We start from the raw sequence: 27,019 nt of genomic DNA, 5'->3' as shown, positions 1-27,019 counted from the left end.
TAATCGAAAATTCAAAACTTCAGAACCATCAAAAATACCATATGCGAGTGAAAAGGCACGTGGTGTGCCGTGAAAACTATTTGCAACATATATAATAGGTCAATGCTTAGTAATCTCAGTATATTAATAGCTCCTACACATATGGAAGAAATAAAGAAATGCTCTAGTTGAAATGGGCAAAGGATATCAGTGACAACTCAGAAAAGGAGAAATACTGTAAGCAAATAAATATAAGGGAAAAATCCTCCAAGCTCTGTATATGGTTTTTAAAAATGCAAATTAAAACAGCAATGGATTACTATTTATCACACAGAGTCTTTGTGTTGAAACTTTATGTATGTTGAGTGTTCTGGGCTGGGAGAAGCGAGGGAGCTTTTTTGGCATTCTCATGCTCTGTTGGTTGAAATATAAATAAAATAACCTTTTGGGAGAGCCATCTGGCAATATGAATCAAAAATCTGTCAAAAAGGACAGATTCAGAAATCCTACATTAGAAACGTGTCCTGGGGAAATAACTGTGTTTTCTAATATTTAGGAGACTCAACACAGAATTGTTTATATAACATGGAAAAACCTAGAAATGACATAAATACCTCACAATAAGGGATTAGATATTTAATTTAATATTTGCCCATACAACAGTTTACTCTGAAGCAATTAATAATTTTGTAAGAGCATATTTATCTTGAAAATGAATGATGATTATGACATATTTTTAAATAGGAAGTTATAAGCAGTATGTTCAATATGGCCTCGCTTTTATAAAAATATCGAGATGGATACACTCAGTTACAAGTCACAGAAAATTCAATTTAAACTGATTTCAACAAGCAAATTTATTGGTTCATCTACCTAGTGACTCCAGAAGTAAGACAGATTTGGGTGTTATCTTAACTTAGCAGCTCTGAAAGCTCTTTGAAAACCTAATTTCTTTTTCTCTCTCTTTTTTAACCTCTGAAGCATCTACTTCCCCTGAGAGCTGGTTTGTCTGGTGGAGGCAAGAGAGCTGCCAATAGCTCCCAGGTCTCTGAGTCCAAACCCAGAGGAGTGAGTGAGTGTCTCCCCTACCTCTGCCCCACCCTTTAGCAAGAGTCCTAGGCTTCCCTCTAATTGGATCATCTTGATCGCGTGACTTTCCTTGTGGTCAGGGAAGAGCTTTGTATTGATGACTTAGGTCTGGGTTAGATGCTGGTCCTTAAAACACTGTGGTAAGAGCATGAGGTGATCGTACTTTCGTTTAGTCAAATTAGGATCTACGTGGGGGCTGAGAGTGGGCAAATCCCAACAAAACTGTGTGAATGTTCCACAATGGTGCGGCATGGAATGTGTGTTGAGAGGCTTACACCAAGATCCACTTAAACACAGAAAAATATCTATACACTGAAGTGCCAACAGAGGTTATCTTCAAGTGGCAGGAATATAAGGAATTAAAAATCTTGCTTTTTAGGTCTGTCTGCATTTTTCAGTTTTGACTGCATGCATGCATGATTTGAATAAATTTTAAAAATGAAAACTCTAAACATAAGGAAAAGTTGACACATAACACTTGCAATGCAATTAATTGCTTGAGAGATTTAAAGCAGACGTGTTGGCAAACAGGAACTATGAGTTTTCACAGTGGTACCAACTGTGCTTTGCAGAAGTTTCTAACTGTCTTTCTCTTGCCTCTGTTATGAAATTGTGGTCATTTCGAAAGGCGTAATCTGAGATCTTTGAAGGTTAGTCTGGTTTGAAACCACTGGTTCCAGTGGTTAGAATTTTTCCCTAATGTTAGGGTGAGAAATATTTTAGCTTTCTCTAGAGACATTTTCACTTGTCACCTTTAGGCACTATGAAGGGGGGGTCCCAATACCATATGGGGTGCAGAGCACGTGTGTCTCTTTGCAGAGGAGCCTCTGTGCACAGAAGGGGAGGAGCTGGCCCTGTTCCCCCACTTCCTTCTTGGACAGAGGGTGCTGAGTGTTCCTTCAGGAAGTGGCCACCCTAGAGAGTCCCCAGCATTCTCGGCACCCTGAATCACAGTGCGATACTGGCTGTAGGCACCACAGAAGGGGCCCCAGGTCTGAAGACTCAGGGTGTAGGGAGAAATCAAAGTGGAGTACATGTCTGGCTTCACTTCTGTTAGATGCTGGGTATCGGGAGTTCTTCCTACAATTCATGAAGAAACTCCTGCTGCTCTTCCATGTACTTTATCCTAGAAAAGAGAACTTGTTCCACTGGCAGAAGAGACTTCCACTGGTGAAAGAAGGTAAGGAAAGCTCATGGCAGCCTGGGTGTCCCATGACTCACTTCTATTTCTGCTTGAAATTGATTCTCAGCTCTGCATTTTCAGAAACTTGATTTTATCTGATCCTGCACTTCCAGAATTATTCTCACTGAGATGGGAAGAAACGAACTGGCAATTCTGTGTCATGGTGAGAGCTGTACTTACCAAAAGGATTAAAATGCTCCCGTTTGAGAGGTCAAGGCACTCTGGTCTCAGTCAGAAAATATATGTGGGAGAGGAAATGAGGCCAGAGGGTGGATATTGGGGGGTCTGAAGGGAACATTCTGTGTTTCTCCTGGTAATGTCATCCACTCCCTCCCACAGGAATGGATTAAATAAGTACCACTCAGGGAGGAACCTTGTCTTGTTCAGTAGAAAGATCAGAAGTGCTCCACACATCCATGATGAATGAATGGAAGTCCAGCTAGTTGAATGGATGAATCCTCATTAATTTCTAGGGGCGCTGCCTATGAGAATTTTCCCTGATGCTTCTGGGAAGATTAGACTCCCTCCTCTGGATTTCCATGACACTTTGAATTAAACCTCTTAACTCATAGTATTAAAACTATTTGCTTACATATCTGTTTTCCTTAAAAGACTGTGAGCTTCACAAACATAGGGATTCTGTCTTATTTTTCTTTTTTCTTAAGTGGGATGTTGTTTTATTTTAAAATTAATTTTATTTACTTATTTACTGTTTTTAGTTGCAATGGGTCTTTATGGCTGCACTCGGGCTTTCTCTAGTTGCGCTGAGCGGGGGCTACTTTTCCTTGTGGTACACAGGCTTCTCATTGCAGTGGCTTCTTTTTTTGCAGAGCATAGGCTCTAGGCACATGGGCTTCAGTAGTTGAGGCTCACAGGCCCTAGAGTACAGTCTCAGAAGTTGTGGCTCAAAAGCCTAATTGCCCTGCAATTTTGTCTTATTTTTCCAGGTAGCTAAGTATAAACATTTTACATAGTACTCTGGCACATGGTAGACATTCATTGAATACAGTGATAATACTGTGGCAGCCTTGTGAATATCTCAGCTTGTGGGAGGTACTTGTTGAGTGGATCAGGATATTACAGTAATCAAGGCCCCTTTGCTTCTTTGGTGTTGGCCTTTGCTTTTTTCTGCTTCCCAGGGAACAAATATCCTTCTTCTTCTTCTTTTTCAAAAATATTTATTTTTATTCATTTGGTTATTCCAGGTCTTAGCTGTAGCATGCAACTCTTAGTTGTGGTGTATGGAATCTAGTTCCTCAACTGGGAATCAAACCTGGTCACCCTGCACTGGGAGCCCAGAGTCTTTGCTACTAGATCACCAGGGAAGCCCCAGGAATCCTTTTATTTTCAGCTGTTATTACAGCTCTGCTGAGGATACTGTAATACACTGAAGGGTTTCCATGGTTTACGTTATCTGTTTTCAGCTGTTATTACAATATCCTCTGCTGAACCCACAAATACGCTGAATGGTTTCCATGGTTTACGTTGCCAGGATCAAATTAGTCACCTCCTAATGTTATGCAAAGGGACACTTTAATCTTATCAGCAAGCCATCTCTGTCTCTTAGAGTTTTCAGTTTGTTGTGATCCACACAGTCAAAGGCTTTGGCATAGTCAATAAAGCAGAAGTAGATGTTTTTCCGGAACCCTCTCGCTTTTTTGATGATCCAATGGGTGTTGGCTATTTGATCTCTGGTTCCTCTGCCTTTTCTAAATCCAGCTTGAACATATGGAAGTTCACAGTTCACATACTGTTGAAGCCTGGCTTGGAGAATTTTGAGCATTACTTTGCTAGCATGTGAGATGAGTGCAATTGTGTGGTAGTTTGAGCATTCTTTGGCATTGCCTTTCTTTGGGATTGGAATGAAAACTGACCTTTTCCAGTCCTGTGGCCACTGCTGAGTTTTCCAAATTTGCTGGCATATTGAGTACAGCACTTTCACAGCATCATCTTTTAGGATTTGAAATAGCTCAACTGGAATTCCATCACCTCCACTAGCTTTGTTCGTAGTGATGCTTCCTAAGGTCCACTTGACTTAGCATTCCAGAATGTCTCGTTCTAGGTGAGTGATCACACCATCGTTATTATCTGGGTCATGAAGATCTTTTTTGTAAAGTTGTTCTGTGTATTCTTGCCACCTCTTCTTAATATCTTCTACTTCTGTTAGGTCCCTACCATTTCTGTCCTTTATTGAGCCCATCTTTGCATGAAATTTTCCCTTGGTATCTCTAATTTTCTTGAAGAAATCTCTAGTCTTTCCCATTCTATTGGTTTCCTCTATTTCTTTGCATTGATCCCTGAGGAAGGCTTTCTTATATCTCCTTGCTATTCTTTGGAACTCTGCATTCAAATGGGTATATCTTTGCTTTTCTCCTTTGCCTTTAGCTTCTCTTCTTTTCTCATCTATCTGTAAGTCATTTTGGCTCATCTCTATTATCACCTATGATCCTCTGATCTGGAGACTGCACTTCCTCCGGTAGGTACATTTGCCTTCTGACCAGGTCACATTTCCCTGGGGACCAGGTGGGGATTTATATGGCATCACCGGTAACTCTAAAAAAAGCAAGTGGTCACATGTGGGCATCAGTCTTCATCCAGAAATAATATTCATTGTTCTGAGACCAGGAATCTAGAAAGTCAAGACCTAAACAGAGTGGCAGACACACATTTGTGAGTGGGGCAGGCGGACAGTCTGAAACAAGGTAAATACTCAAGTAGGGTAAAACTGGCAATAACCAGGAAATGGTGATGGAGCCTGATGCTCTGGCAGAGTTTGCTACAGCAGCACACGTGCACAAGGACCCAATGGATAGGTTCCTGGAGCCCATGGATATGGATAGTTTAAGTGGTTGAGGAGGTGGGGAAAGGGAAGGTTGGAAATTTAGAGTTATCTTGGAAGGTTCTTTGAGTGCTGGTGCAAGTCTGACTAGACCAGAGTGACACAGCTGTGCATTTATTGGGAAGAACCAGTTGTATGTATTCATCTCAGCCACTGTATTCTTATTTAAGGTATCCCCACCCCCGCCGCCCCGCCTCACCTGCCAGGGCTTCCCTGGTAGCTCAGCTGGTAAAGAATCCACCTGCAATGTGGGAGACCTGGATTTGATCCCTGGGTTGGGAAGATCCCCTGGAGAAGGGAATGGCTTCCCACTCCAGTATTCTGGCCTGGAGAATCCCATATAGAATCTATGGGGTTGCAAAGAGTCGGACACAACTGAGCGACTTACACTTTCATCTCACCTGCCAGAAGGCCTTGCATCCTGCACTTGTATTCATCCAGGTGTGTTGCACATGGAGAATCCCTGTGATGACTGCTCCTTGTTCCTTGAGAAGGTAGCTTCTCCATGTCTGCATCCTGAAGGTTTGGAAACCCTCTTAGTTAAAGCTGGCCAGTATCTAGATCTAGCTAACTGTGCCCTTCATGTGTTTCCTAAACCAGGCACTTTGCTGACTGATTCTTCCTCTGTATCATCTCTAAGTTTGTCTTTATCAGGTTTGCCCTCACCTCCTGTCCACAGTGCCAGCCTGTTTTTTTTTTTTTTTGAGCAGTTGTAGTTTCCTAGAGGCCTTCTTTGGGCTTCCCAGGTGGCGCTAGTGATAAAGACCCACCTGTCAATGCAGGAGATGCAGGAGACATGGGTTTGATCCCTGGGTTGGGAAGATCCCCTGAAGGAGAGCATGGCATGGCAACACACTCCAATATCGTTGCCTGGAGAATTCCATGGACAGAGGAGCCTGGCAGGCTACGATCCATAGACTTGCAAAGAGTTGGACATGACTGAAGCGACTTGGCATGCATGCACAGATTGAAGGATTCTTTACAAGTTTCTGTTTTCCTCAAATAGGGTTGTTAAAGGTTTGATGCCCTTACTTTTTCTAGGAGGTTTTCCCTGCTAGCCTCATGTCTGTACTGCCGGGGATTCATCTCAACATCTCCCACCCTGATTTTTCATGCAAGAGAAGAAAGAATACCTTCTCTAGAACCTCCTTTTGGGAAAAAGAGAAAGGAACTCACCTGTCTTTATTTTAAAGGTTTGTGGTTTCATATATATTCTTCAAAGTAAAATATTTGAAACTTGTCCATGTTTTGGCCACCTTTCTCATAAATGATTCCAAGTTCTCAGAACAGGGAAACAGTTAAGACATTCCATGAATTTTCACTTTCAATTATTAGATTTGTTTAAAATCTTATAGTTAATACATTTTTCAGGTCTAGAGAGTTGATTTTGAGTGACATGTATAATATGAATGGTGCAAAGATATCTGATAAAGATAAGAATACTGGGACTTCCCTCCTGGTCCAGTAGTTAAGGCTCCAAGCTTCCACTGCAGGGGGCACGGGTTCAGTCCCTGATCAGGGAAGTAAGATCTCACATGCCTTAAATAATTTTTTTTTAAAATAAGAACTATTTTAACACAGCACTGTTTATTATATGTAGATTTCAAAGCCTAAGGAGTTATTTTTCCATAAAACCCATCACACCATACAAAAAAAGCTTAGTAAGACTAGTTAAAATTCAGTTGTACTTTAATTTGGGGTAATGAAATTCAATCTGACAGAAAGTTTACGATCATCCCCAAGGCCAAATCAGAGAGACAAAACCAAAGCATTTCATGAAAGCTGCTGATTGCAACTTTGCCAAGATTGTACTGATAAAACATCCAGCTCACTGCTAAAGCCAGGCGTGGTCGTCTGAGACACAAGGAGTGTGTTTATTGCTTAGGATGGGGCAATTATCGTAACTGTGCAAGGAAAGGAAACCATGGACTATGGAGTGGAGGACTGCCTGCTAGCAAACACAAAATTCACCATTGTGGCTGTTGTATGTTATTTTATAAGCTTTAATAATGTTAAAGTCATATACAGGTAAGTTAACTTGCAACTAGCTTAATAATTGCAACAATGTAACAATAAAATCACCACAATATTGTAAAGTAATTAGCCTCCAATTAAAGTAAATAAATTAGTTTAAAAAATTAAAAAGATAGCTTTAGCATATTTCAAAAGTAAATGCCACAAGGTGAACTCTTGTTATTAATAGAAACTGATAGACCAAGGACAAAAATCCTTTCAGATGCTGAGAAGTAGTATTGAGAATCATTTTCTCAGCAGTATTTAGATTGCTGCTTGCTTTTTGTGGTTTATAGACATCGTATTGACCTTTGGCATCCAGAGAAACAGGCAGGAAAGGAGAAAGGCCAATTATTTACTACCTGCCAGAAGATTCAGGATTGTGTAAACCCCCTAATCCCAGAGCCGTGGCCTGTGTTGGTTTCTGAATATCTGCAGCTCTTGATCTATGCACATAGGCAACTGGAATTCACCAACCAATTGAGTAACTTTTTTTTTTTTTTTTTTGTACAGTTCTTCTGTGTATTCTTGCCATCTCTTCTTAATATCTTCTGCTTCTGTTAGGTCCATACCATTTCTGTCCTTTATCGAGCTCATCTTTGCATGAAATGTTCCTTTGGTATCTGATTTTCTCGAAGAGATCCCTAGTCTCTCCCATTCTGTTGTTTTCCTCTATTTCTTTGCATTGATCGCTGAAGAAGGCTTTCTTATCTCTTCTTGCTATTCTTTGGAACTCTGCATTCAGATGTTTATATCTTTCCTTTTCTCCTTTGCTTTTCGCTTCTCTTCTTTTCACAGCTATTTGTAAGGGCCAGATAATCACGATGGTGTGATCACTGACCTAGAGCCAGACATCCTGGAATGTGAAGTCAAGTGGGCCTTAGAAAGCATCACTACGAACAAAGCTAGTGGAGTGATGGAATTCCAGTTGAGCTATTCCAAATCCTGAAAGATGATGCTGTGAAAGTGCTGCACTCAATATGCCAGCAAATTTGGAAAACTCAGCAGTGGCCACAGGACTGGAAAAGGTCAGTTTTCATTCCAATCCCAAAGAAAGGCAATGCCAAAGAATGTTCAAACTACCACACAATTGCACTCATCTCACACGCTAGTAAAGTAATTCTCAAAATTCTCCAAGCCAGGCTTCAGCAATATGTGAACCGTGAACTTCCAGTTCTTCAAGCTGGTTTTAGAAAAGGCAGAGGAACCAGAGATCAAATTGCCAACATCCACTGGATCATGGAAAAAGCAAGAGAGTTCCAGAAAAACATCTATTTCTGCTTTATTGACTATGCCAAAGCCTTTGACTATGTGGATCACAACAAACTGTGGAAAATTCTGAAAGAGATGGGCATGCCAGACCACCTGATCTGCCTCTTGAGAAAGTTGTATGCAGGTCAGGAAGCAACAGTTAGAACAGGACATGAAACAACAGACTGGTTCCAAATAGCAAAAGGAGTATGTCAAGGCTGTATATTGTCACCCTGCTTATTTAACTTCTATGCAGAGTACATCATGAGAAACGCTGGGCTGGAAGAAACACAAGCTGGAATCAAGATTGCCGGGAGAAATATCAATAACCTCAGATATGCAGATGACACCACCCTTATGGCAGAAAGTGAAGAGGAACTCAAAAGCCTCTTGATGAAAGTGAAAGTGGAGAGTGAAAAAGTTGGCTTAAAACTCAACATTCAGAAAACGAAGATCATGGCATCCGGTCCCATCACTTCATGGGAAATAGATGGGGAAACAGTGGAAACAGTGTCAGACTTTATTTTTCTGGGCTCCAAAATCACTGCAGATTGTGACTGCAGCCATGAAATTAAAAGACGCTTACTCCTTGGAAGGAAAGTTATGACCAACCTAGATAGCATATTCAAAAGCAGAGACATTACTTTGCCAACAAAGGTCCGTCTAGTCAAGGCTATGGTTTTTCCTGTGGTCATGTATGGATGTGAGAGTTGGACTGTGAAGAAGGCTGAGTGCTGAAGAATTGATGCTTTTGAACTATGGTGTTGGAGAAGACTCTTGAGAGTCCCTTGGACTGCAAGGAGATCCAACCAGTCCATTCTGAAGGAGATCAGCCCTGGGATTTCTTTGGAAGGAATGATGCTGAAGCTGAAACTCCAGTACTTTGGCCACTTCATGTGAAGAGTTGACTCATTGGAAAAGACTTTGATGCTGGGAGGGATTGAGGGCAGGAGGAGAAGGAGACAACAGAGGATGAGATGGCTGGATGGCATCACTGACTCGATGGAAGTGAGTCTGAGTGAACTCCGGGAGTTGGTGATGGACAGGGAGGCCTGGCGTGCTGTGATCCATGGGGTCGCAAAGAGTTGGACACAACTGAGCAACTGATCTGATCTGATCTGATTGAGTAACTGTTCATCTTTACCAGTTTTGTTCCTTGGCTAGTCCCATGTCAATGCAGAGAGCTCCATCCAAGTAGAATTGAATGCCTGTTTTATTTTAACCAGTGTACCTTAATTTCATATACATTCATTACTTAAGTAATGAATATACAATAATTACATTCATTACTATGATTTATAAAAATGCTATTTTCATATGCTACCATTATATTTAGCATTGCATAATCTTTTTCTGAAATTCTGGAATGACCCCCATGCTTTATTTCTGTTTTCCTAGTACATAGATATACATAGTACAATGAGATCTGTCATTAATTTGTGTCCTCTTTTTTCAAACAGATATCATCATTACTGTAATAAGTTGGATCACACACATCTATCAATGTCTAAGTTATAAAATGAAAGAGCTTCATCACCATTTTTATGGCAACCTTCTTTCCAATACTTCTTGAATATTTATCTATATTCCAGGTCTGGAGATTTGTTTCAACCTGCCCTTGTGAATGGGCTGCCTGGTGTTTCAAAAATCTCAAGGTATTCAATAAAGACGTGAGTGCAAACTTTTTTTATTATTATTAAAGTACAGTAGATTTACAATGATGCGTTAGTTCCAGGTGCCCAGCAAAGTGATTCATGTATGTCTATGTGTATGTGTTTGTGTGTGTATAGCTTTTCAAGTTTTTTTCCCATTATAGTCTATTATAAGAGGTTGAATATAGTTCCCTGTGCTATACACTAGGTCCTTGTGCCTTATCTATTTTATATATAGCAGTGTGTATCTGTTAATCCCAAACTCCTAATTTATCTCCTTCCTTTGCTCTCCCCTTGGGTAACCACAAGTTTGTTTCCTGTGTCTGTGAATCTGTTTATGTTTTATAAATAAGTTTGTTCGTATCATTTCTTTTTAGAGTCTATGTAGAAGGAGTATCACATGATATTTGTTTTTCTCTGCCTCACTTCACTTAATATGATAATCTCTAGGTCCACCCATGTTGCCGTAAATGGCAGTATTTCATTATTTTTTTATGGATGAGTAATATTCCCTTGTAGATATATACCACATCTTCTTTATCCATTCATCTGTCACTGGACATTAGGTTGCATCCATGTCTAGGCTATTGTAAATAGTGCTTCAGTGAACACTGGATGCATGGATTAATATTATCTTGATTTATAGTAAGTATTTTCCTGATATATGTTCAGGAGTGGGATTTCTGGATCATATGGCAACTCTGGATTTTTAAGGGACCTCCATAGTGTTCTCCCTGGAGAAGGAAATGGCAACCCACTCCAGTACTCTTGCCTAGAGACCCGTGGACAGAGGAGCCTGATGGGCTGCTGTCCATGGGGTCACACAGAGTCGGACACGACTGAAGTGACTTAGCATGCATGCATGCATGCATTGGAGAAGGAAATGGCAACCCACTCTGGTATTCTTGCCTGGAGAATCCCAGGGACAGAGGACCCTGGTGGGCTGTCATCTATAGGGTTGCACAGAGTCAGACATGACTGAATCGACTTAGCAGCAGCAGCAGAAACAGCATAGTGTTCTCCAGGCTTCCCTCGTAGCTCAGTTGGTAAAGAATCCGCCTGCAACTCAGGAGACCCAGGTTTGATTACTGGGTCGGGAAGAGTCCCTGGAGAAGGAAATGGCAATCCACTCCAGTATTCTTGCCTGGAGAATCCCATGGACAGAGGAGCCTGGCAGGCTACAGTCCAGGGGATCGCAAGAGTCAGACACGACTTAGCGACTAAACCAGCACCATACTGTTCTCCATAGTGCCTGCACCAGTTTGCAGCCCTTTTCTTCACATCCTTTCCAGCATTTGTTATGTGTAGACTTTTGGATGATGGCTGTTCTGACCTGTGTGAGGCAAATAATTATGGTTTTGATTTGCATTTCTTTAATAATTAGTGATACTGAGCATCTTTTCACATACCTGTTGACCATCTGTGCGTCTTTGAAAAAAAATGTCTGTTTAGTTCTTCTGCTCATTTTTGATTGGCTTGTTTGTTTATTTTATACTGAGCTGTATGATCTGTTAGTATATTTTGGAAATTAAGCCCTTATCTGTCACATGGTTTGCAAATATTTTCTCCCAGTTCATAGGTTGTCTTTTTATTTTATTTATGGTTTTCTCTGCTGGCAAATGCATAGAAGTCTGATTGTGTCATTAGTTTATTATTTTTTAAAAAATTTGGAGGGTAGGCTTGTGAAGTGCAGTTTGTAGGATCTTAGTTCCCTTACCAGGGATCATCTCATGCCCTCTGCTGTGGAAGTTTGGAATCCTAAGCATTGGACCCCCATGAAATTCCCTCATTTATTTTTGCTTTTATTTCTTTTGAGCAGCCTAAGAAAGTATCGCTATGACTCTTCTAGAGGTTTTATGGTGTCATTACTTATATTTAAGTCTGCAAGCCACCTTATGTATGGTGTGAAGGAGTTTTCTACTTTCATTGATTTACATGCAGCTGTTCAGCTTTCCCAAAGTCACTTGCCCCCAAAACTGTCTTTTCTCTTGCCTCCTTTGTCAAAGATTAATTGTCAGTAGGTGTGTGGTGCATGTCATTTTTTAGGAAGTGTTTTTGAGCATTAAGGAAAAGTCATGTTTCTATTAAAACAAGGTCGCTAGATTAAGGAGTCTTAGCAGTGCTTAAAAGAATGTCTGTAGATCAAAGTTTTAATCAGAAAAAAATTGGGGAAGGAAGCTAGAGGATTTCCTTTTTTATAAAAAAAAAAAAGTTGGGGGGGGGCAGGTTAACAAAAGTTAACTGCGTGGGAAAGCACTCACTAGAAAAATATGTGATTTTCCTGTCTTTAGAAGTCACAAGATATACCTTCATGGCTTTGTGATTTCACGCAGTTCCCCATGTCACCTCTGGGAGCCATTACCAGATGGTGAACACTCACAGCTAGTACTAAGTGCTTATTCTTGATGTCAAGTGCCTGGTGTTCAGTAAATACAGGCTCCCTCCCTTCCTTCCTGCCCACTTGGAGAAGAAAAACAGAGGCGATCACACAAGCTTCACAGACTGAAGTGGTTTTTAAAGCACCAAAGAAGTAAGACTGCAATTAGAGCAAAGGGGAAGACATGTTTAAAGAGAAGGTTGTAGGTTTATTGTGGGAAAGGAGGTCTCATCATTTGGGAAGGTTTTGGGGGCCATTCTGGAAGCATTCACTTTTTCTCATTGGCCTGTCAGCAGCCATTAGCTGCTGAGATCATTTCTGAAGTTTGTTTTCAGCTAAATGAGGCCTTCTTCTTGTGGCCTATCTCCCAGCAATAAGTCTGACACTGGCCCTAGTCTTGACAGACGCTGCCCGACTGACAGTGGGCACCCAGGAAGGAAAGCCTGTCTCCCTCTCAGAGAGCGGAGACTTTTCCTCCTTCAGAAATTCCCAGGTGCAGGATCTGGGTTGGGCAGGGTGCTGCAGGTGGTAGGTGAGAGCTGTGTTTTTATATATGATCTGGCTATATCCATTTGCGGATTCAGTCTCTTGCTGAGGGTGGCATGTTGCCCTCAGGGGTTGGTCCTAAGCAGGGCTTTTAGGACAAGACCCAGGTGCTTCTCTGGGCCTGTATGGACCCACTCCAGCCCTCGCACACATCTGTTTCCTACAGGATTTGGGTAGGGAGGCGTGACAGCTGATTCTGATTTTTTTTTCAGGACCGTTGTGGACATAACATAATTCTTTGCTGAACTCTCTTATTTCAAAACTGAAGCCAAAGTAGCATTTTGGGCTAGAAGGAAACAGTTATTCCCATTTTAAAACTACAGAAGGAAAAGACTTTAAGAACTGTCATTAAGTGGAGGTTGTATGTAGAGATAAGGGCTGATTATATGGGTTTGGTAGCTGTGGGTTCTTGATATGCAAATATACCTCCGAGAAGGAAATATGAATCTGGAGACTGGGAGATTCTTTCTGGCTGCATGATCCTGAATAAATTGCTGATCTTCTTGAAGTCTAATAAATAAATTAAAGCTAATATTATTGCCCTAGCTGATTTTGCAGAGTTGCAGCTTTCCTGGAGATTTTATGTGTTTAAAAGAGTATTTGAAGCTCTTTGCTATGGTTGTACTGTCTTCATTGAGCACATTTCTGCCTTGCAAGCTGCCTGCTCTGCAGAGTGAGTGAGCGTTAGTGAGAGTTAGTTGCTCAGTCATGTCCAACTCTTTGCAACTCCATGGACTGTAGATTACCAAGTTCGTGGGAATTCTCCAGGCAGGAACTGGAGTGGGTTGCTATTTCCTTCTCCAGGGGATCTTCCTAACCCAGGGATAGAACCCAGGTCTCATTCATTGCAGACTGATTCTTTGCTGTCTGAACCACCAGGGAAGCCCCCTGCTCAGCAGTTCAGTTCAGTTCATTTCAGTCACTCAGTCAGGTCCGACTCTTTGCGACCCCATGAACTGCAGCACGCCAGGCCTCCCTGTCCATCAATTCCTGGGGTTTACCCAAACTCATGTCTATTGAATCAGTGATGCCATCCAGCCATCTCATCCTCTGTCGTCCCCTTCTTCTCCTGCCCTCAATCTTTCCTAGCATTAGGGTCTTTTCAAATAAGTCATTTCTTTGCATCAGGTGGCCAAAGTATTTGAGTTTCAGCTTCAACATCAGTCCCTCCAATGAACCCCCAAGGACCGATCTCCTTTAGGATGGACTGGTTGGATCTCCTTGCAGTCCAAGGGACTCTCAAGAGTCTTCTCCAACACCACAGTTCCAAAGCATCAATTCTTCTGTGCTCAGCCTTCTTTATAGTTCAACTCTCACATCCATACATGACTACTGGAAAAACCATAGCCTTGACTACACGGACCTTTGTTGGTAAAGTAATGTCTCTGCTTTTTAATATGCTGTCTAGGTTGGTCATAACTTTCTTTCCAAGGAGTAAGCGTCTTTTAATTTCATGGCTGAAGTTACCATCTGCAGTGATTTTGGAGCCCCCCAAAATAAAGTCAGCCACTGTTTCCACTGTTTCCCCATCTATTTTCCATGAAGTGATGGGACCAGATGCCATGATCTTCGTTTTCTGAATGTTGAGCTTTAAGCCAACTTTTTCACTCTCCTCTTTCACTTTCATCAAGAGGCTCTTTAGAGTTCCTATCAAATACCTCTCTGTAAGCAGAAGTGGCCATATCTTATTAGCTTCCAACTTGGAGAAAGTGCTGCTCTTAATTTTAATCACGCAAGCCTCCTTATTGCCTACAAAATGAATCTGAACTCTTAGAATGGTATCAAGGCCCTTCAAATCTAGTCCTGGCTTTAGTCTGTCCGTAGTCCTCTCAGCAAGCCTTCACTCTCCCTAAAGGGATCAGAGGTTGGGTCTAAGGTCTTGGGAGGGGGCCTGGCAAGGCAAGGCAGGCCTGTCCTAGAGAGCCAGGGTTTCTATTCAGGTTAATGAGATGGGGAATAAGATGAGAACGTTCTAGGGGTAGAGGTGGGGCAGTCTTGTTCTCAAGAATAAGGTACAAGCCCAGATACTCCAGGGCCCTTGAGGATGTGCGTGAGGTTGACTCTGTGTCTGTAGAGAGAAAGGATGCAGAGCTTGGTGATGCTGCCTGGCTGTGATTTAAGGAACCCAGGACCAGAGAAGTAACGTGAGTTCAGCATCCAAAGTCATATTCCTCACTGGCAGCAAATCTAGGCTTAGAGCTCAGTTCATGTGATTCTGCCAGGCTAGGGGTAGAGTGTTCCCTCTCCGGGGTCTTCACACAGTCACTATGGAGGCTATCCATTTCTCTGGTGGTGCTCTGTATACTCTGGGAGCGAGGGATTAAGGAGGAGGCATTTAATGCAGGCAGGTGTGCATTTTCCAGTTTATAATTGACAGGTTCTAGGGTAAGATTTTGATGGAAAAATCTACAGCTAAAATAAAGCCTGACAATGACCATTACAATTTCTAGTCCTCTCTGAAGAACTGCAGAATCCAGAGAATAAAAGCCTGGAGTTCAACAGTGTGACAATGGCACAAAAATCCATCAGAACAGGGCAAATTTTCCACAAACGATGACAACACAGTATGTACGAAAAAACTTATGCCTTCAGTAAGGGATTTCATGAGGCGCTTCAGCATTGGCAGTTCTCAGGAACTCGCCTAGCTGTGACTCGCCATTATCTCTGTTGTGACTTGCCCTTTAGGAAACCTCTAGCATTTACTGTGCCTTGTCAGGGTCCATTTTATATATTTTACTCTCTAGGAGCCAAAGTAAAGGAACAGAAACCTATTTAAGATAGATCAAATAATCCAGGGGGGTGTGATATTTTTAGAACCCAAGGCAGAAAATGCAAGGCATCTTAGTGGACTCAGAAACCCAGGTTGCTTTCTGTCTTGCAAGGGCTTTTGTGGTTCCACTTTGCTCCTCTCCAACCTCTCTCTGTCTCTCTCTTCCTCTTGTCTACACTCCAACATGAGTGACAGGTCAATTACATGACATCACACTCGGACTACATTCTCTGAGAATTCTTGGGTTGGATTTTTAAGAGACAGACTCTGATAGACTCAGCAGGGTCTGCAGAACAACTTTCCCTGAGACAGATACTCCCTCACTCCTGGTCCAATCAACTTTGATGGAGGAGAGGGAGGTCTGGAGGAAGTGAGACAGCAGATGACTTCTCTCCTTTCTTTGGTCCATGTCAATACTCTTGAAAGTTGTTATCGCCTATAGTGAAAAACGGGCAGCCTGTTCCTTGGGACTGTATGCAAGGTCAGAGAGTCAGAAAACCATGTGAGAAACTTTAACACAGATTCATTCTTTCTTATTCTTTTCTCCTGCAGGAGCCAGGTTGCCCTGAAGACCATGAACGTGTCTTCTGAGCACTGCAACATGTCAGATTGGCTGAGGCTGGAAGCAACTGTAAAGGCCTCCGTGTACGTGGTGGCTTTCTCCTTCGCCACGCTCATCACGGTCATCATTATCACCATCGTATTACAGAATTCAAAACTGAGGAAAGAGGTTCGATACATCCTCCTCTGTCACCACCTGCTGTGCATCTCCTCCTACTGTGGCCTGGGGGTGGTTTTCCAAGGGATGAGAGCCTTCCTGGCCAACAGCCCCGTCCTGGTGTGCTGGGTGGTGTTTGGGGCACAGCTGAGTGTTGGAGAAGGGATCCTCTTCACTCTGGCCTTGATGGCTGCCCACACGTACCTGGTGATCTGCTGGCCCCTGACCTCTGTGTCCTTTATAGATTCCATCAAGTATAAGATTCTGGCTGGGACTTGGCTCATTATTATACTGAAGAATGCTTGCCTCTTCCTCATAGAGGGCACTGGCCCTACTCAGATTGCTCTTTTAAAATCTGAACCCCTTTGCCCAGTGGTCTTGAATGGCATTCCTGCCAGAGCCATTGGCATGGTTTTCCTTTTCCTTCTTCTGTCCATCATTCTTGTAAGTTACTCCCTGATATACAAAGAAGGGAAACGGGCTGGTCATTTTAACAGGTCAAATATCAAAGCAAGGAAAACAGTCCTTATTCATTTAGTGCAGCTGGGCTTGCATGTAATACCAACTCTGTTATTCATTGGTTTGGGAAAGATGTGTGGAGTGTTTTTCTTTGCTTTAAATCTGGTGCTTTTTGGAGTCTTTGCCTTTGCCCAGTGTTTTAACCCCCTGATCTATGGGCTCTGGAATAGAGAGTTGCAAAGCAGATTATACCGCTGGATGTGCTGTCAACTGTGGTGTGGTCACTGTGGTGTGACCAGCAGAGTGTCAGTTTAAATAAAAATTCAGCCGTTTTGAATCAGTAACGCTAGTCCTAATGGACCACGAGCTAGGGTTGAGCATTTGCTGTTCTCTCAACCTAAAATTGATGCCTTGATTTGATTTTGAGAGTAATATGAGTAAATCAAAGTTATCCATCTGACTTACAAATTTTGACTACTGTGTCCACTGAATTGGACTCAGAGAAATCATTTTATGTCTTTAGTTCTACACCCAGATTAGCATTTTGAGTAGCATGCCTCGTTGTGTTTCAGGAGTTGAGCAGTTTTTTTGTGAATGCACTTGTTTTTAGAAACTAAGAAACAGACCATGGTTGATAGGGAGAGAAGTTTGGCTGTTCTACTTATATTAAGTAGGGGCAGGTTTGGCTACATGTGATAACAAGTCAGCAACAAAGTGAGTGACTTTAAAAAGTTGAGGTTGATTTTTTTCTTATGTAAAAGAAATCTGGAGCTACACAATCCAGGCCTATGTGGTAACTCTGTAGGCCACAGAGATGACCCCCTTCTACTCTGCCATGATTAGTGTACTACCTCATGACCCAGGATGGCTGTTAGTGCTCCAGTCATCACATTCACACTCCAGCCAACAGGAAGGAGGAAGGGGCAAAGAAGTCTCTGTACCTTCCTTCCAAAGACACTTTTCAGAAGTTACAAAACACTTTTTCTTACATCTAACTGGCTAAATTTTAGTCATTTGACTATGACCTAGCTTTAAGGGAGAGTAGCAGTGTAGCAGTGTTTTGTTAAAAGTTGGGTTTCTTAATACTAAGAAAATAAGTAAGAGTAGATATTGGATAACAAAATTATTTCAGGGACCATTTTTCTCTTGACCAAACAGAATATAAAGACAACGGATAGATTATGATCATCATAAAAATATACTCTACCTTTTAAAATGATACGTAGATACAGAGTTATCTGTTCTGGATCCCAGAAAACTTTAATTGTATTATGTCAAAGAGAATGGCATCAATAAAGAGATCACTGAACTGGTTTAAACATGGGAACTCATAATTTAAGTCTAAGTAAGTTTGGGGCCATAGTATGAAATAACTTCTTTCACAGAAGTCTCCATATGATATTTCTTTAGATAAAACACCCATTTCTGAATCAGTCAGGATTCAGTCCTAGAAACAGAAATTGTTACCATAAGTATATTGCCCCATAAAGATTTAATACAGGAATTGGATGCATACAAGTCATTGAAGGGGCTTGGGAGTGGACATCAGGGGACAGCATTTGTGGATGTCAAGAGCAAACCAATGAGCTGTAACCTGGAGGTCAGGCAGGCGCTTCTTCCACCGCCTGCCCCACCTCGGCCTGTCTCCTCATGTTCCTCGTGACTGTGAGACTTTGTTTGGGGGAGAAACAGCAACAGGAAGATGGCCTCCACCTCTTCCATCTTCCAAATCTCATGTGATTGCCTCTAACTGGTAGAACTTAACTGGCACCCAGACTCTAAGAACAAAGGAGTCTGGGAAATGTAGTTCCTAGTTTCACAGAATTGGCAGTGCAGAAAGGCACCCTGAAAGGTGTACAAATGAGGATTGAATGATCTAAATCATGGGATCCACCATTATGATATTTATATTTTCAGGTAACAAAACAACAGCAAGGACAACAGATGCCATGTATTGAGCAATTCTTATGCTCTTGATATTATTATGTAAGCTCTTTTATATACACGATGTCAAGTCCTCCCAACAATTTTATAATGTAGAGATTATTATACCTGATTTACAAATAAGAAAAACTGAGGCTTATAAAGGTCTTACAGGAGCTTAGGAGGTTGGACCATCCCTTTAAATTTCCATACACGTGACTTGACTCAGGGTGATCATTTCATCACTGTTGAGAACTGGACCTGTTGCTTGGGGAATTGGGGCCTTGGTTCTCCACTTTGCTTTGGGTGTGGACAGCTGGCTTGTGGGAAAAAGCTCCTTTTTACTGATTGCTTTGACCACACTCTACATCCTTAAGCCGCCCTTGGTTTCAGGTCCTAGCAGTTTCTGAATCATGTGTCTGGACTCCATCTTGGCTTCCAGTTCTTCTTATGTCCTCTCTGGGTATTCATTCTAAGTTTTCCTTCTTCCTCTGAGAATAGCTCTGAGACTTCAAAGCACCACCTTCTCTTCTGTTCGCGCAGTTCTCTCTCCAGGGCGGGCGTGAGTCTCTTACCTTGTCTCTCGGCATCCAGTACAGAGCCTGACAGAGGGCAGATCTCGACAAATGATAAGCTAGACTTGTCAGTCAGTAAGACATGCCTTTGTACAAACTCTCTCCCCACAAAAACCAAGTTGTTTCTTCGTTTTTGTTGAAATATTAAGCAATCTGAGAGCAGAAAGAGGAAGAAAAACTAAAAAATTGTCCAGGCTTAATTGTAAGACTTAAATGTAATACTCACAATTTAATTTAACCTCAGAACTTTTAAAACTCTGTTTTCTAATATCAAAAGGTAACTTCTACTTGTACCACTGATCATTACAATGGTTGTTTTATACTTTCAAATGGAAATCATTGCTTTTTAAAATTAAATATTTTGAATTGGGAAGGTATAGTAAAAGATTCAAAAGGCTCAAAATGGTATTTAGTGAAAATTAAGTCTTCTCTGGGCTTCCCAGGTGGTGATAGTGGTTAAGAACCCACCTGCAAATGCAGGAGATGGACCCGGGAGGAGGGTATGGCAACCCACTCCAGTATTCTTGCCTGGAGAATCCAATGGACAGAGGAGCCTGGAAAGCTACAGTCCATAGGGTCACATGGAGTCAGACACAACTAATGCAACTTAGCCCACAAGCACACGTCTTCCTCCTCCCTATTTTTCGATATCTTCCCTGTCTTCCAAGAGTCAACAGCTGATCCACTTCTGAGCTTTCCTCAAAAGATGATCAACGAAGGGGAAATTATTGAGAATTTCTCATTTGTAAGATAATTTTGGTTTTAATTTCCTGGACTTGCATTTGAAAGTTGTTTAAACTGATATTAAGAATGATAGTTTATGTCATGAATGACATCAGTAATCATCCTTCCCATAATGTGAAAATACTTTGAGAAACTTAAGCTTGGGCAAGATACAGAGGAAAGGGGAGAGGCTGACGTTACTTGCAATTATTTGAGAGTTCCTGTGAACTCTCCTTTCCCCTATAGATGTGGTGCCATTATATTGAATTTAAAGTCAGGGAGGATAGGAGTTTAGGGGAAATGTTCAAAGAGCTCTAAAAAAAACAAATTACTGAAACAAAAATGTGAATTATCTCAAAATTCCCGAGTTCTTGGAAACATTTCATTTATTGCAACTGTTACCATATTATCACTGCATGAAACCATTTCTGGCTTAACTATAGATATGCTGCATAAACACATTGACTTATATGTAGATATGCTCTATAAACACTTATTCTAAAAATGAACTTGGGCAACATTTTAAAAAGTAAGAACAGAAAAGTAGTTTATAATATCCATCATAAGAAAATGTAGAATGAATCCAGCCCGTTGTTTAGAAGAAGTTCAAGAAGGTAAGATCAGCCACATTAATGTATTTTAAGCATTTTTTATTTCTAGAAAGGTCAAAGACTGTGGCTAGAATTGCCTTCCTGGTGGCCAAGTGAAGACATTATCTCTGCAGTGGAGAGAAAATGGCACATCTGTCCCTAGGGGGAGTGGGGAAAGCATGCCAGAACATTCCAGTGAACCAAGAGGACTGTGGGAAGCATCTGGCCTTGGAACTGTTGGAAAGGCTTGTTCTAAAACGCTTCATGCCTAAGGGGAGGGACTTTCATCAGTAAGAGAATGAACGTTACCACTGGCTGCAGAAGATGAAGATGGGGTGAGAAGCAGTCAGCCAGAGACAAGGATTGTCCAAGGGCTCAGAGGGGATAACTTTGAGGACCCCACATAGTACTACAGAAGAGAAAGAATTGTCACTGGAAATCTATCCCACCCAGAAGATGCAAAGGTCATACTATATCTGCTTTAGACAAGGATAATCTTTGCTGTCTCATACATGTCCTCCCAGCTCCCATCTCTTCTAGGTCAGGAAAAGTCATAGGCAATCTGGGGGTTTGAGGGGGTGGCTGTAGAAACCTTAATTTCATCTGCAACCTTCATTCGTCCTTGTAAGGTAGCAAAACATCCATGGGTTCCAGTGGTTAGGGTATCTTTGCTGGGGTAAAGGATGTTACTCTGCCTATCACACTTACAAAATGAGATTGTTCCTTGTAGCTGAAAATGACCAAAGGATGTAAGAATTACTTAAGAATGACTAGCCAAAATGGATATCAAAATAGCAACAAAATAATACCTCATTCTCATTTGGATGACTACTATAAAAATAGCAGAAAATAAGTATTGGCAAAGATATGGAAACATTGGAACCCTTGTGCACCCTTGGTGGGATGTTCCCATTTCCCAAATGGGAACTGTACAGCCACTACAGAAAATGAGTTCCAAAAAATTAAAAATAGGACTCTTCCATGATCCAGAAATCCCACTATTGGGTATAAATCCAAAAGAATTGAAAGTAGAGTCTAAAAAAAATATTTCCACATCCATGTTTATGGTAATGCTCTTCACAATAAGCCAAGAAGTAGAAGCAAACCAAAAGCCCATAAATGGATAAGTAAACAAAATGTGGTATATCCAAACAATGGAATATCGTTCAGCTTTGACAAGGAGGGAAATTCTGTCACATGTTCCAGTATGAATGAACCTTGAGGATATTAAGCTAAGTGGGCTTCCCTGGTGGCTCAGTCAGTAAAGAAACTGCCTGCAACGCAGAAGACCCACGTTAGATCCCTGGGTTGGGAAGATCCTCTGGAGGAGGGAATGACAACCCACTCCAGTATTCTTGCCTGGAAAATCCCATGGAGAGAGGAGCCTGGCGGACTACAGTCCATGGGGTCATAAAGAGTCAGACACGACTTAGCTACTAAACCCTCACCACAAAGAGACAAATGTTGTCTGATCCCACTTATAGGAGATACACAAAGTAGTCACATTGACAGGAACAGAAAGTAGAATGGTGATTCCCAGGGGCTGAGAGGAGGGGAAAATGGGAACTATTTAATGGGTAGAGTTTCAGATGAACTTTTTTTTCAGATGAAAAAGTTCTGGAGATCTTTCACAACAACATGAATATACTTAACACTACTGAACTGTACGCTTAAACATGGTTATGACAGTAAATTTTGTTATATTTTTAATAAACATATAATAAAAAAGAATGATAGGCAAAAGAGTGACAGCCAAGATCTCACCCAAGTTTTCATCTAAGGTGGAGGGGTAAAGGTTGAGTCTTCGAATGGGGTATGAATGGGTCCCTCTTTTATAAGGCCCTAATTCCATGGCTTAAGCTCCTCCCAAACTCTCCCCTACTAATATCATCACATCAGAAGTTAGTGTTTCAGCATATGAATTGCTGTTCAGTTGCTGAGTCGTGTCTGACTCTTTGCAACCCCATGGACTGCAGCACACCAGGCTTCCCTGTCCTTCACTATCTCCTGGAGTTTGCTCAGATTTATGTCCATTAAGTCAATGATTCTATCTAACCATCTCATCCTCTGTCGCCACCTTCTCCTTTTGCCTTTAATCTTTCCCATCGGCAGGGTCTTTTCTGGTAAGTTGGCTCTTCACATCAGGTGGCCAAAGTATAGGAGCTTAAGCTTCAGCATCAATCCTTCCAATGAATATTCAGGGTTGATTTCCTCTAGGTTTGACTGGTTTGATATCATATGATACTGAACAATTGCACTCATTTCACAAGCTAGCAAATACTCAAAATTCTCCAAGCCAGGCTTGGAGACAGTATGTGAACCATGAATTTCCAGATGTTCAAGATGGATTTAGAAAAGGCAGAGGAATCAGAGATCAAATTGCCAGCATCCACTGGATCACTGAAAAAGCAAGAGAGTTCCAGAAAAACATCTACTTCTGCTTTAACGACTACACCAAAGCCTTTGACCGTGTGGATCACAACAAACTGTGGAAAATTCTTAAAGAGATAGGAATAGCAGACCACCTGACCAGTCTTCTGAGAAATCTGTATGCAGGTCAAGAAGCAACAGTTAGAACCTGACATAGAACAACAGACTGGTTCCAAATTGGGAAAGGAGCATGTCAAGGCTGTATATTGTCACTGTACTTATTTAACTTCTATGCAGAGTACATCATGAGAAATGCTGGGCTGGATGAAGCACAAGCTGGAATCAAAATTGCTGGGAGAAATATCAAATAACCTTAGATACACAGATGACACCACCCTTATGGTAGAAAGTGAAGAGGAACTAAAGAGCCTCTTGATGAAAGTGAAAGAAGAGAGTGAAAAAGTTGGCTTAAAACTCAACCTTCAGAAAACTAAGATCATGGCATCTGGTCCCATCATTTCATGGCAAATAGATGGAGAAACAATGGAAACAGAAACAGAGTTTATTTTTCTGGGCTCCAAAGTCACTGCAGATGGTAATTGCAGCCATGAAATTAAAAGATGCTTGCTCCTTGGAAGAAAAGCTATGACCAACCTAGACAGCATATTAAAAAGCAGAGACATTACTTTGCCAACAAAGGTCTGTCTAGTCAAAGTTTTGGTTTTTCCAGTAGTCATGTATGGATGTGAGAGTTGGACTATGAAGAAAGCTGAGCACTGAAGAATTGATGATTTTGAATTGTGGTGTTGCAGAAGACTCTTGAGAGTCCCTTCAACTGCAAGGAGATCCAACCAGTCCATCCTAAAGGAAATCAGTCCTGAATATTCATTGGAAGGACTGATGCTGAAGCTGAAACTCCAATCCTTTGGCCACCTGATACGAAGAACCATCTCATTTGAAAGGACCCTGATGCTGGGAAAAATTGAAGGTGGGAGGAGAGGGGATGACAAATGCTTGGATGGAATCACCAACAAGATGGACATGAGTTTGAGTAGGCTCCGGGAGTTGGTGATGGACAGGGAAGCCTGGCGTGCTGTAGTCCATGGGGGTCACAAAAAGTCGGACATGGCTGAGTGACTGAACTGAACTGATATGATGTGAACCTGATATGAATTAGACCATAGCACTAGCTCATAAAAATGATACCTTCACCTGGTGCGCTTTCTCTTTCTCTCTCAGATAGCTCACTCTGGTGAAGGCCAGCCACTAAGTCATGAGGACACATAGGCATCCTTTTGAGAGGCCCACACATGGCCAGGTTCATGTGGACAGGAACCAATGCACCAGCACCAACCTGCTGGCCATGTGAGTGGATCCTCCAGCCTTATAAAAGAGGCTGCAGTGAGATCTGTGCCCCATCCTCCATGTGAGGATCTGGACAAGAAGATCCAGAACAAACTAAGCCATGACTTACGTCGTGTAACTATCAGAGCTGATTTCATGGGCAGTCCGACCATATTTTTGGCACTTATAAAAATGTTTTTCTCTCGGAATCTTAGGAGTGGGGGCATATGGAACACCATTTCTCTCCTCTACACACACACTCATTCCCCGTGCCAGTGGAATTCTTGGCTTGGTAGGCTCTATAGTAGAAGGAAGCTATGAAAAGATCCCCTGGCTCCTCCGTCTTGCTTCTTTGGGGTGGGGTAGGCACTTCCTTGGGAACATTTAAGAAGAAGGCATATTGAAGAGGGACAGCAATCTTTGGGCTGATGGGATACAGGTCAGAAACTCACGGCAGGATTGGTCAGAGTGGGTCAATTCTAGACGGATGCTATGCAAAGGTAGAGGACGCGAGGGTGAGGCCCAGACGGGATTGGGGTCTGAGTGGTAGACAGAAAAGGAATCAGCTAAAACGATGGGGGCTCGGACTTCTCTGGTGGCTCAGTGGTCAAAACTCTGCCTGCTAATTCAGGGGCGATGGGTTCGATCCCTGATCTGGGAAGATTCCACATGCCGCGGAGCAACTAAGCCTGTGTGCCTCAACTACTGAATCGGTGTTCTAGAGCCAGGGAGCCACAACTACTGAAGCCTGTGGCCCCTAGAGCCTGTGCTCAGCAACACGAGAAACCACCGAAATGAGAAACCTGAGCACTGCAAATAGAGAGTGGCTCCCACTCACTGCAACTAGAGAAAAGCCCACACCGCAACGAAGACCCAGCACACCCCAAACAGAAACCAAAAACCTTTGGAAACAGGCAGATCACAACATGTGCCACTTAAAACAGGAAGTTGCCTCTTTGTAGGCCATGCCCCCGACTTGGCTCGCTCAGTGGTGCTGGTATCAGAAGAGACCCATTAAAGAGCCTGACTCCTAATGTGAAAATACACAGCTGGGCTCATAGACCAGCCCAGTCTTCAGAATAAGTCAAAGGGCAGAGACAGATCAATAGATGAGGTGCAGAGTCTTGAATTCTTCTTATTTTTAAAATTATTTAGTTATTTTTGGTTGCACTGGGTCTCCATTGCAGTGGGCAGTCTCATTGTGGTGGCTTCTCTTGTTGCAGAGCACAGGCTCTAGGGAGAGAGGACTCAGTAGTTGTGGCACAAGGGCTTAGTTCCCTGCAGCGTGTGGCATCCTCCCAGACCAGGGATCGAACCCATGCCCCTGGCATTGGCAGGTAGATTCTCAGCCACCAGGACCACCAGGGAAGTCCCAAGAGTTGTGAATTCTTTATCTATTTCTTTCCTGAGTAAAAATGAGAGTTGCAGCAGCTAAGCTTACTGAGTCTAAAGCCTCTTGTTCCTTCCTCAAAATCCTTGGGCGAAACAGCCTGAGGCAACTGTCTCCAAGTCGAGGTCAGAACTGGAGGTGACCACAGGGGTACTTGAGATGATTCCTGAGATTTCAGCTGCAAGCATGAGGGACTGACAAGTATTTCAGTGATTTTTTGCTTGTCTTCTTTCTGGCTGTGCTGCGTGGTATTCAGGGTCTTAGTTCCCCTACCAGGCATCGAACCTGTGTCCCCTGCAGTGGAAGTGCAGAGTCCTAACCACTGGACTGTGGGACCTCTGAGAAGCTATTCAGTGATCTTTGGGAAGCTGTGGGGGGCATTCTGGCTCCCCAGAAGCCGGGTTCTGCATTGCCCCACCCATCACCCACTGCGTTATCTGGAGGCTGTGGGTGGTGGGCAGCTAGGACTGGGTGGGAGCCAGTTCTTCACCCCCGTGGGACCTTCTTGCCCTGACTTGACTGGACTGGTCTGTTCATCAGGGCAGGGTGGTAAGGGTGGATCCAGCCCTGGAGCGAGATCAAGTGAGGTAGGTGCCAGTGGTGCCAGCAAAGGACTCTGCTTGCCAAGGTAAGGATGGAGGCTTTCGCCTTGACTAAACCTTACTCAGGATCCTCTAAGCCTTCTTTGACCTTGGACTTTAGTATCCCTCCTTGTTGGGCCTGTATTGCCCAGTTTCAGCAAGAATCCTGCTAAGTTAGCTTGGAGAGAATCCCTCATCCTTGTTACCTAATTACCCTTGCTGTGTGATCATCCTCAACAGCTGGCCAAATTCTTCACACCCACCCCCCATTTTGGTATCTGCTTGCCTTCAGCAAGAATCCTGTGCTCTTTAACCAGAATCCACCCTCTACCCCCTGACCCTCGATATTTCTTGTTATTAATTTTCCTCCCACAGAACCCCCACCTACTCCTTGGCTATAGATCCCCTCTTGTTCTTGTTAGATTCGGATTTGAACTCGGTTCCATACTGAGGTGTCTTCCTGCCTATTGCAATGCTGTGGTCGTTTAGTCACTAAGTCATGTTCGACTCTTTCACGACCCCCACGGACTGCAGCCCACCAGGCTCCTCTGTCCATGGGATTTCCCAGGCAAGAATACTGGAGTGGGTTGCCATTTCCTTCTCCAGGGGATCTTTCTGACCCAGGGATCACACCCTCAGCTTGATTC

The 27,019-nt window shown here is 42.5% G+C and overlaps 1 protein-coding gene across 3 annotated transcripts; it reads left to right on the top strand.

Moving 5' to 3' along the window:
• Window positions 1-1,961: 1,961 nt before the first annotated feature.
• GPR148 (G protein-coupled receptor 148) lies at window positions 1,962-26,976 on the top strand. Of its 3 annotated transcripts, XM_070385531.1 has the most exons (5): window positions 1,962-2,248; window positions 6,132-6,283; window positions 7,617-8,131; window positions 9,947-10,024; window positions 16,252-26,976. In XM_070385531.1, the coding sequence occupies exon 5, from the start codon at window positions 16,274-16,276 to the stop codon at window positions 17,189-17,191; it is 918 nt and encodes a 305-aa protein (XP_070241632.1). In that variant the 5' UTR covers window positions 1,962-2,248; window positions 6,132-6,283; window positions 7,617-8,131; window positions 9,947-10,024; window positions 16,252-16,273; the 3' UTR covers window positions 17,192-26,976. The 3 variants fall into 3 exon arrangements, with proteins under 3 accessions (XP_070241632.1, XP_070241633.1, XP_070241631.1); XM_070385532.1 differs by lacking the exon at window positions 7,617-8,131 and having other exon boundaries at window positions 9,947-10,009; XM_070385530.1 differs by lacking the exon at window positions 7,617-8,131 and having other exon boundaries at window positions 1,963-2,248.
• Window positions 26,977-27,019: the final 43 nt, after the last annotated feature.

The sequence above is a fragment of the Bos mutus genome, chromosome 2 (assembly GCF_027580195.1).
Source record: "Bos mutus isolate GX-2022 chromosome 2, NWIPB_WYAK_1.1, whole genome shotgun sequence".
Classification (NCBI taxonomy): Eukaryota; Metazoa; Chordata; class Mammalia; order Artiodactyla; family Bovidae; genus Bos; species Bos mutus.
This window is presented reverse-complemented; position numbering and strand designations above follow the sequence as displayed.